Below are 12,484 nucleotides of genomic sequence, written 5' to 3' on the forward strand. Positions count from 1 at the left end.
CCCCTACACAGGCCGGTCGGCGTTAAAAATTATTGAGCTTTCAGTTTTCCCATAGAGCCAGAATAAAGGTAAATTTTACTCTATTCTGGTAGTTTCGTCCGTATTTTTTTTTTCTCAGTGTCCATATAAAAAGACGGAAAAGTGTCACAGCTGCTCCTCTTAAAAATCAAGAATATCCTGTGTCTCCTCTACCAGTGAAGTCCCATCGCACAGTTCTTAATTCTTAATTTTCTTTTTCTTATGAGTTTTGTTAACTGAAAAACAAAGGTGTTTGAATGATCTTTGCACCTTTTTTTAGATAAGAAGTAGACAGCATCATTATTAGGGACACCATAATGAGTTGGAATCCACTAGAAAGAAACAGGATTTAATTTCGCTAAATCTCTCCACTCTTGAATATGAGCATTATCCAAATACTGTCTGTTAGCAAGAGACTGTAGAGTAAACAGGGAATCAGATAAGATGACAAATTTTTGGACTGATGATGAACTAAGAACCAGCTACTTTAATGAGATGTAGATAATTTCAATTTTACTATCATAATGATCATCGTCATCGTATGGGCACCAATAAGAGCGTAAAATGAAAAAAGATCACAAAACTCACCGATACCCAGTTCCTCTTCATCATTGAACATGGAACCATTAGTATAGACATGAAACTATGAATCTCTGGGATATCTATTTTCAATAGTTGATGATGCAATTACTCACACCTGTAGTTTGCGTATATGTCTTTTACAAGTTAATTCTTAATATCGCTTTAAAAAAAATCAAATAGTTATTTTTTATTCATTATTTTAAATGCACACGTTGGCTAAACATGGTTTTATAAAAAAATTATTATAAAAGTAAATATAACTTATTTTTAGTTGAATAACGAATCGAGAATTTTAAAACGAATACGCATCGAATTGTAATTGAATATTTCTTTTAAATAAAATTTGGATAATAAGGTAATGCCAAGAAAATATTTCATATTATAATAAGAAACAACCTTTAAATTTTGGATAAACGTAAAGACAAAAATTGAAAAAGGGTATTGATGAATAAATATTACTGATAAAAATCATATAACAAACAATAAAAATACGTTTTACAGGTAAATACCGCTATAACTTTAAATAACTTCAGGCTGATGATAGCTAAAGATAGCTGAATTTTCTTTTTCTTTTGTGGATCATATCATGTGATTTTTCTACCCAATGAGAATGCATGAAAATAAGACGACTATTATATTTTTACGATGCGTGAAGATGCATATAAGAAGAAATTTTCTGTTATAAACACTTTTCCAATAATAAAAAAAGAAGTCATATTTTATTATTTAATCATCAAGTTATTTATAATTATTATTTAATGTTATACTTAAATATATTTTACCACAATAAATAATTACTCATTACTGAAAACGCTCAAATCAATTATAATATCAAAATTGAAACGATAATATTAGTATCATTAAAGTGTATTCAAATATATTCGAATGGAAATGTTTAGAATGGACTCTCCTCATTTGAATAGTTCCCTATTCATTAAACACTTGCAGCATCTGAGGTACACATACCAAACACTTAGTGACAATAAGACAAAAGCCTGTTTACATTTTGTGTTGTCAGTTATCTATAAGGCCCGGTTTAACAGTTAGTTTGAGCATCCGTAATCGAATCAAATTTAATGCTTATAATAAATTGTAATTTATTTTATTTAGATTTGGTTGCCTAAACAGTAAAATGGGGAATAAGGATATTTACCACAGTTTTATACCGAAACCAGAACGATACGCATTTTTTAATTTAAAAAATTAACATTTTCAAGCATTATGCCTATTTTTTAACGCAATTAAGTGATGAGGCTAATTTGATTGATTTTTTAACTATGCATTAGTTAAGGTTCACTTTCGGGCTATTTAATATACAGGATAACAAAAAAATATAGGGATCATTTTTGAATGTTTATATTTCCAAAATTTATTACATAAATTCAGCGATGCTTCTCAATATGTCGACCNACTTATTATTATTTTAATTAATGTTATACTTAAATATATTTTACCACGATAAATATTTATTATTATTATTATTTAATCAATTTTTTATTTAATCATCATCATTTTATAATGTTATACTTAAATATATTTTATCACAATAAATATTTACACATTACTGAAAACGTTCAAATCAATTATAATAACAAAATTGAAGCGATAATATCAATATCATTAAAATGTATTCAGATATATTCAACTGGAAGCGCTCAGAATGGACTCTCCTCATTTGAATAGTTCCCTATTCATTAAACACTTGTAGCATTTGAGGTACACATATCAAACACTTAGTGACAATAAGACAAAAGCTTGTTTACATTTTGTGTTGTCAGTTATCTATAAAGTACGGTTTAACGGCTAGTTTGAGCATCCGTAATCGAATCGAATTTAATGCTTATAATAAATTGTAATTTATTTTATTTAGATTTGGTTGTCTAAGCAGTAAAATGGGGAATAATGTTTGTATAAGGATATTTGCAACAGTTTTAAACCGAAACCAGAATGATATGCTTTTTTTTAATTTAAAAAATTAACGTTTTCAAGCATTATGCTTATTTTATTAACGCAATTAAGCCATGGGGTAAATTTGATTGATTTTTTAACTATGCATTATTTAAAGTTCACTTTCGGGCTATTTAAATGCAGTAATGTATATGTCGAAAGATAGAACAATTCAATTCTTTGCATACCATTGCCAATTTTTGTAATGTGCCATGCAAATTGAAAATACCTCCAGTATTTTCCAATCAGTCCAATGATTTTTAGGCTTATTACTATTAAGTCAGATATTTTTAGGCTAATGAGAAAACTTATCATTTATTGCTTTGCTAAATTGTCTGATATTTCCCATGCAGATTGCAATGAGCTCTTGCAAATATTTTTATCTAATTGAAGGTACATAATTTATTTCTCTTTTAGACTGATCTTGTTAACTTCTCTATTCTAAGCTCCGGGATAAAACAAAGCAAGATTCATTGTATCAATCCAAAGAAAATTTAGGTTGATCGCGCAAATCTTCGCATATATGTTAATTAGTCTCTTAGTCATGAATTAACCAAGGGATATGAGTTGATTGCAGAGGTTCGTCTTGGTTTTGGTAAGGTAAATAATTCACATAATTATAGTATAATATAGCAACTGGGTTCCTGATGATCACTTTAACCCTGCATCGAGCCCATATGCGAAGCAATCGACGCACGTTTGAAAGACTTGGGCAAAATCTCTTGCAAAACATTTAAACGTTTACGCTTCAATGTAAATATCTAAATTCAGCATTGAGTGAGGCTGAATGATTATATATTCATGATTATGATTATATCGCATTACCGAAATATTTAACATTACTACAGGATGTGTGGCAACAGGAATATATAGAAGACTTCGTTAATGATGGCCGGCCGTCGTGTGTTAGTATTATTAAAATATTTTTTATAATATTTACTCGCCTCTCAATTAGATTCCTTGTTTTTCAGCCTTACCTTATAGATATATGAAAGAGTTTTGCACCTATCCCGAAATGCATAACCTCTTTTATTACTTAGCCCTTACCATTACGTCCGTCTGCATAACTAGATCAACATTGTGAATGTGTAGAATCATTGTTTTTTTTAATTTTTTTTACCGGAGTTAGTGGTGTGTTTTGTACAAGCGAAATTGCTTAGCATTATCGGATGGTGAAAAGTAAAAATATTCTGTATTATTAAAATAGTCATTAGAAAAATTATCGTTTCTTATTTAAGTAAATGAAATCGCCTGAGTAGTTACGAAACAAATGTTCGTCCTGTTAACAAATGTTCAAACAAATGTTCGAAAACAAATGTTCGTCCTGTTTGAAAATAAGCGGTGTTTTGAAAGAATGCTTTTTGAGGTCAACAAATAAGTACTATGAACAAAATATAAACCATCGAGTTGCAGATGTATAGGAAAACAAAGAATTTTTTTTCAAGCCAATAATCGATACTTAAGACTATTATGAAAACATTACTGCATTACATCTATTTTTCTCTACTAAATTGCTTTTTATGAAATTGCACGGAAAATCTATCGGTTTATTATCTGAAACTTTTAGATTTAGATCTAATTCACCCAGATTTCATTTAATAAAAAGCTTTTTCGTTATGGAGTTATCTGAAATCATCGACTGAACGCTAATTGATATCAATTTATCTATACATAAGGTTTGTTTGATAATAAAAATTGTAAGCGATTTTCTTTCCAACTCAATAGATTATGGCGTGTTTTAATAAAAATTTATCTATTCATAATTGAATTAGTCACTTAGAATAAAAAGGATGGTCAAAAATATCGGAACATCATTAAATTTACCTTTTTTCTGACCCTATGAGAACTCCAAAAAGCTCGGTAATTTTTACCGAAGTGGTTTGGTTATTTTGGTGAAATTAACAATAAAATATGGTTTTATGATATGTGGTTTAATGATATGTGTAAACTTTGATAAATGTGGTTAAATTTGGCAATTTTATCACGATGCCTTACAGCGTGGATAAAAACCACTTATTCGGTTACATTTACTTTTCAGTTTTGTATTTTTATCAAATGTGTAAGAACTATAATTTTGAATATCAGGTAAACCGATAAATTGTTACCACAACGAATGGAAAAATTACCAAATAAATGGTACCGTATACGTGGAACCTGTCTAAATTGACCACCCTCGGGACCAAGTCAAATGGTCACTATATAGGGGTGGTCACTTTAATGAAGACTCTTTAAAAAGGACTCATTAAATAAAACTTGTAGGATAATGGTCACCTTACTCAGGTGCTCACTTTACCTAGGTGGTCACTTTTACAGGTTCCACTGTATTTTGTTTCCTGTTACTAGAATTGCTTTTTTGTTTCTTTTTCACTCAAAATGTCACTAGTACCCTAATTTTACCAGAATTTTTTTGCCCGCGTAAAGATTTAATTTGAAAGTATATACTACAAGTAAGTACTACACTTTTTTGAGAGTACAAAAAGTATATTTTATTTGAAAAGAATTTAATTAACTTTCAATAGCACCTTTTGAATTATATTTCAATCAGATGCAACTTCGAATCCATTACTTGAATTCAACATTTTCTAATTACTTTATATCAAAGGATATTATTCCAAATTAAGTTTACATATGTGATGCGGATATACATAAACTTTTATTTTCCTTGGAATATATATATTTAATTTTTTATATTGTTTATCAAAAGTTTTGTAACATTTTACTTTGTATTGAGATGGCTAAACTTACAGAATATTTTCCTTTTTACCCTAGTAACTTAATTAAATTTAAAACTATAATATTTTGATAGATGTTTTTGTTTTATAAATGAACTACAAAAGTTTTATAACATAATTCAATAAAATACTATAAAGCTAATTAATTTGATTACATGTGACTACTTTCTTACATACTGTGAAATTAAATTTATTATGAATAACGGTTGAATTCAAATCTTGCATACAAATCCGTTTATTCATTGAAATATAAGATTCTATTCTTAATTTAATAGGTTGTTTTAACATTAATTTAATAATGGAGAAGTCAACTTGAAGAATTAAACATAATTAAAATTATTGAAGTTTATCATAAACGTAGACTGTTTAATTTGCTTAACTATATAAAAAATTTATATATTGAAAAACAAAATAGTTTTTTTTAATTCACACTCAATAGTTTCTGCATCTATATCCTTTGTTAAACAGCAATGAACAATTAGTTAGTCACTGGCACCACTGAAAAAGAAAAACCGCACCCTCTGCCTTTAAAATCTGCTTGTTTTCAAGCAGGCTTGCTGATATTAACCATTGGCATATATGTAACAACAACAACATTAGTGTGGTATTTGTTCTTGCTTCCTAATATTAAATAAAGTAATCTAATTATATAGATTAAAAATAGTAATTAAGTACTTCTGTGATTATATTGGAATATTTGATTTTTTCTTACTAAGTAACATTTCATTGCAGTATTTGAATTGATCAATTCAAATAGCAGTACAATTAGTAGTTAAAATTCAGTACTTCAATCGCTCGTTTTAAAACACAAGATTTGTTCTTCCTTCATACTATTTGATTACAGCATTTAAATTAGTCAAGATAAACAGCAACAGGGTAAAAATATTTGAAGTGTGCATAAATTGTGCATTTATCTTATATTATAGAGCAGTTCAATAAGTAATGTTTCTGTTTCATTTCTTTTCTAAACTTAAATACAACTGTAAGTATAATTTAACAATCATTTGATTATTTTAATTGCTAATTAAATTTATAAATATGAAGCAAAAGGTTTGCTTATATGTTCCTTATACAATCTATTAATTATCAATTGATTTCCATCTAATTTAGATTTCCACTGTTCAAAAACACGGTAGTTTTAAAAGTTAACATAAAAACTCACACTGATTTTTTCTCAAGTGTTGTATTTTAAATAAGAATTTTCCATTAGAAAAAAAAATATTTTATAACTTCATTGATTTTTAAAGTTATAGCTCAATTTTTAAAAATTGAGTTTCATAGAGAGTTTATAACACTTTTTTATTGCTTAATTATCTTTCTTCTCTTACGCATTTTAGCACAAATAAAACTAACATGGATAATTTGAGGTATGAGGGTGATTTCCAAAATTAGTATTTTTAAAGGTATATGAAATCACATATCTCGTTTGTCGATACTTATAATTTTAAAACGTGTTTGTATAAACTTAAATAATGTAAAGACTTCACGAATTAAAAAATAAATTGATGTTATGTTCTTAATTCAAGTTATGCAGAGGTGAAAATTCATCGGGAAATTTGTGAGGGTATTGCATTTTGATTATCGCGGGTTATATAATATGTATATTCAACTTTTCCTTTGGTAAGAACTTGTAAATGGTTTTTTGATAAATCTATACGGAGGAAAAAATTCTGGTAAAATTTTCGTGCAGACATTTCTGGTAAAAAACTCATAATTCTGATAAATAAAACCAAAATATAAGGTATTTAAACCATTTACTTGGTAATTTTTCCGTGCATATGGTTACGGTATACCGGAAATTCCGGTTTTTAAAATTATAGTTCTTATTACCACACAAAAATATGAAACTAATATTAACTGAACATAATGAAAAATATGAACTGAAAATAAATTTAATTGAATAAATGGTTTATTTGCCATGACATAAGGTATCATGATAAAATTATTAAATTTACCATTTATCAAATTTTATCGCATGTTACAAAACCATATTCTACTGTTAATTTTACTAAAATCATTAATAAGCGAAAATTACTGAGCTTTTTGGTGTTCCCATAGAACCAGAAACACGGTAAATTTCAATTTTATTCTGGTAACTTTGTATATGCTTTTTTTTGTCGGTGTAATAAAGTAAAACTATCAGAAAGAGAAACAAACACCAAATATCGAAATTAACTATTCAGCAGGATATTTTATAGCACGCTAAATAAGAAAAAATGATTTGAAGTACCATGGTATTTCTTAGCTGAAATTTGTTATGAAAACATTAGAGCCATCAGTAATTATCTCAGAGAATTATAATTATGATTGTATTAAATATTGAGTATTGCATTGATTAAATATTATATTAAGTATTGTCAAAACAAAAAACAAAAATTTTAAGTCATATATAACTGTCAATTAAACAGGAAAATTTGAAGAACGACTTAAAAGGAGGTATCTGTAATTCTGCATTACTCTGTTCACTAAATATGCTTATAAAATAATTATATCTAAAGCATTTATTAATAGGAATTTTACACCAGTATTTAAAGATCCTAACACTGACATGATACTTCTTAGCTAAATATTTAGTATGAAAACATTAGATAAATCGATTATCTCAGATGATTATAAATTATGATTGTATTAAATATTCATTATTACTTTGATTAAATATTGTATTAAGAATTGTCAAAGCAAAAAAATAAAATAAAAATAAAATAAAGTCATATATAAAAATAAAGTCACGTTCATAGTCAATTCAACAGGAAAATTTACAGAACGACTTAAAAGAAGGTATCTGTAATTCTGTATTACTCTATTCATCAAAAATGATTATAAAATAGTCATATCTAAAGTATTTATTTACGGGAATTTTGCACCATTATTTAAAGATCCAAAAACAGACACATAAAAACTTATATTTTAATAATTTTTATGACCTATAATTTCCTATTAAGCTTAGAGCACTTTTTCATATTAATTAAAAGACGATAAAACATTTCGAAAATAAAAATCACTTTAATATTGAACAAAAATGTCTGTCATTTAACGAATTAAATTTAATCTTAAATATATATATTTAATTCGCTCTAGTTGTCTGAATGATAAATGATGACACAGAAGAATCTACTAGTTTCTGAACTAACTTCATCAATAATTATTTTTTTTTGAGAACGATATTTTTTGAACATTTCCTGTATTATATTCATCATGTTTCCAACGTTCATGAATCATCATCAAATATAAATGTGAAATATCTATTTGCTTTTATTATATGACAGTTAATAATAATTTTAGATATTTTAAAACATGAATTGATCCTACGCATTGCTTATACAAGAATGAGTTATTAAACATTGGATAAGGAAAGGAAGATAAACAAATATCTTCCAAAAATATAGTTTCATCCCTACAGAGGGCGCTGAATATAGTTTATTTGAGAGAGACAGCGAAAACTTAGTTCCTGTTTGACTAAATATTTCCTTTTCTCCGAAGAGTCGCTGAGATACGAACAAATATTGGTGTATTGGAAGAAAACAGCCACAATACTTGATACCACTACAACGGATGCACTGATTTCGAAAATTTGTAACATGATAAAAATGATATTATTTTAAAATGCGGATAACAGATCTTTTTGTCAGAGTTTAGTAGCTCTTTTTTATTTTTTTGAAACTTCATTTTGGAAAGTAGCTAATTACCACCGGTTCTAGATTTACTACCGGTTTTATCAAACTAAGATGTTTAAAAGTATTTTTAATCACATTAATATTAACTATCAATAATTAAGTTAAAATCTAGGTAAATAATTCAAAAATCATACTTTTAATACTTATCACTATTTAAGATACAGTGAAAATTATAAATTGACTTTTTATTAATTTGAATATGTCTTAAAATAAGGTTTCTTAAATCATTGCATTCCGAATATTTAGAATTAAATATATAATTCTTTGACAAGTTCAGCCAAAGCTATGAAATAGACAATGGCACTTTACTCGTTGCTTTGAACTAATTTTAGTAAAAATTTGCTGAGAGAGAGAAAAAATATATCTATTTGAACATGAAATTTAAATAATGATTATGCATTTAAAATTCCTTTTTTAGTTCAAATAGTTGAGCTAACTAAATAGCATTTAGTTTGACTATTTAGAGATTGTTTAAAATTATAATGCTTTAATTATCGTTTTTATAACCTAATATTTAAAATAAACGTAGTTTTCAAACTATTTTTAATTCAGATGGAAACGATTTTATACATAAGCGAAAGGATTTTTTTTTAATAAATTTCACACTATTTTATCTTAATTGTTTTTATGATACTTCGAAGGAATTATAGAAAAAGGGCCTAATTATAAAACTAGCCATTTTGTGTTCAGGAAAATGTTCTATGTTGCTTTGTGAAAATGTTTTCTAAACATTTCAACAAGTGCTTTGACAACGAATCAACAGAAACATTGAACATGACGAACAGAGCATGCGCAAAGAGAGGAGAAACGCAAAAGATCTGTGAGAACAGCAGTGAAGTCAGTTTGACAGGAAAAACTAACGAGTTTCCAAAATATTTCAAATTCTCAGAGAGCTTAATTGAAAAACGAAATCTGGAAGGAATTTTGTTATTCTTCACTTCTTTGTCTTTACTTTTTGTCTACAGGTAAGCTCAAATTTGCTTTTAGTTATTATAAATTTTGTAGCCAAAAGTTCAGTATGCTTAAAAAGGGATAAAGATAAATTTTTTTTTTTTAAATAACATCTAGATAATGATGTTATTAATATAATAACAGATTATCAAACATAATATAAATAAAAGAAGACGAAACTAGCCAGTAATTTAGACTCGGAATTAATTGCATTTTTGTATAATAGTTAGTTTTGTAAACTTTGAAATATACCTATATACCGCATGTGTTTCAAACATGGAAAAAAATCATGATTTTCTCAAAAAGTAATTTTTTTTGTTCCTAGTTTTTGTATTCTAAAAACTGCTTCGTAAGGACCGAACTATTTTCCTAGTTATAGAACAACGAAATTTACGAAAATGCAATGTTATCAGATTTTTTGTTGTATCTATAAAATTATGTAAAATTTCATGCAATTTAAAATAATTATTAAAATTCAGAATACATTTTTATTATTAAAATTAAGGACATAATTTGACTGATGAAAACTTCTAGAAAAAATGGTTAAATTGGAGCTCCCGTTGATTGAAACTAAAATAGAAGTAGATATATAGCAGTTAGATATCATCTTTTTGCGTTTCCACAGTTTTTTTTAAAAAATATGAAATAGATAAGTGAAGCATTCTAATTCACCTTCACGGGGAAAAGTTTTTGATAATTTTATTTTATTAATTTTTGTTTTAACAAAAGAATGAACATCAAAATGTATGAATTCAACGAAATCTGAATGATTGTGAATTGCTTGACACGCAAAGAAACATTTGAAATGAATAATCTTTATGTAGGACTTTCTGTTGAAACTTTTTTACTTTCAATAATTTAAATGTAATTCGATGATATATTAAAATCAAGATCCTGCATCACTGAAAGCATCATTTTGAAATGATATAGACAGTGAAATCTCACATTCGTATCGTAAATACAATCACGACCAGATTCGTGAAAACTAAACAGCATATGAAAGTGAAACATTGAAAAAAAAATTGTTCTGATATGGGAGTTATTTTCAGAGGGGTTCAGAGGGTTCAATTAACAAAAACTGTATTTTTATTCTCAAAATATTAAAACAGATAAATTTTAAAACGACACGGAGGGAAAAGAAATCTGGTAAAATTTTCGTTCTGACATTTCTGGTAGAAAAAACCCCATAATTCTGGAATTAAAATCCAAAATATATGGTATTTAAACGATTCATTTCATAATTTTTTCGTTCGTTATTATAATGGTTTACCGGAAATTCTAGTTTTAGAAATTATAAATAGTCCTTACTGTCACACATTTAGTAAAAATACAAAATTGAAAAGTAAATTTAACTAGATAAATGGTTTTTATGTCAAGCTCTAAGATAATGAAATTACCAAATTTTATCATATTTACCGAAGTTTATCACTTGTTATAAAACCATATTTTATTGTTAAGTTTACCAAAACACTTAGGTAAGCATTAACAAGCTTTTTGGTGTTCCCAAAGCGACAGAAACATAGTAACTTTTACCATATTTGGGCAGTTTTCTCCATACTTTTTCCTTCGGCGTACTTTTGATTACTGTTTTTTTTTTAACTTTTTATTTAATTTGCTAATAGTTTTAACAAACTTCTTCCTTGAAAAAAAAATATTTATTATAAAATATAAATTGAATTTTTAATTTCTGATAACCACGCAAACCTCCCAACTCATATGAGCTATAATGATACTTAATATGTTTAAGCAATCATGACGTTTTAGTATGTTTAAGCAATCAGAAGTACTTTTAATTAGTATTAAAATTAGTACATTAAATACTGTAAATTTGCTGCAACTTTAGCCTTTTTAGCACCTGAATTTATTTTTCAGAGGGAATTTTTTCAGGCCTAAAGTAATATGAAGGTATATTTTAGTTATTTACGTTTGAATTTGCGTTAAAGGTTAATATTGAGCCAAGATGGTTCAGGGTACAGAGCACTTGCCTCCCAATGGAGATGAATCGGGTTTGAACCCCAGTGATGCTTTACCATAATTAAGTAATTTATCTTGTACTTATTACCTTCACTAGCTATAAAAACCTATAATCTCTATATAAAATATCGATACTTTTGCGTTTGATATTTTTTAAAACAGTACCTATTACCACAACACCAATAGTAGATACTAATTACCAAAATTATTTATGCGTTACTGGCGTCAATAACAATTAACTGTTTCCCAATGCGTAGTACCTTTTCTCTATAAGTTTCACTTTTTAGTTCATGGCTTATTCCTTATTTCAATTGGGTATACTATAGCCTACGTCACAGGTTGTGTTATTCCTACTAAACATAACCCATAAACGGCATTTTCTGCGAGCCTAACTTCAAGCCACAAATAAACAAACGAAGTGTTTGATCGTTTAAATAGCTGCTCGCCAGATTTTATTGCATTATAAAGAAAAGTAATTGATATTCGATTTTTGATTAATAATTGATTTATGTGGATAGTGGCATTTATGTGGATAGTGGCATAGAATTTAGCATTGCGTCATGGTAAATGTTATTCCTACTAAGTGGAAGTAGTTGTGTTTTTTTT

General features: G+C 27.3%; 1 protein-coding gene across 1 annotated transcript in view; it reads left to right on the forward strand.

The window, feature by feature from the left end:
* Window positions 1-9,727: 9,727 nt before the first annotated feature.
* The window catches only part of LOC107446843 (glutamate-gated chloride channel-like), a 78,222-nt gene continuing 75,465 nt past the window's right edge, over window positions 9,728-12,484 (forward strand). The window contains exon 1 of the mRNA XM_043041999.2: window positions 9,728-9,918. Coding sequence (XP_042897933.2) covers window positions 9,728-9,918 — 191 coding nt within the window. The remainder of the gene's footprint in view (window positions 9,919-12,484) is intronic.

Source organism: Parasteatoda tepidariorum, chromosome 3, assembly GCF_043381705.1.
Source record: "Parasteatoda tepidariorum isolate YZ-2023 chromosome 3, CAS_Ptep_4.0, whole genome shotgun sequence".
Lineage (NCBI taxonomy): Eukaryota > Metazoa > Arthropoda > Arachnida > Araneae > Theridiidae > Parasteatoda > Parasteatoda tepidariorum.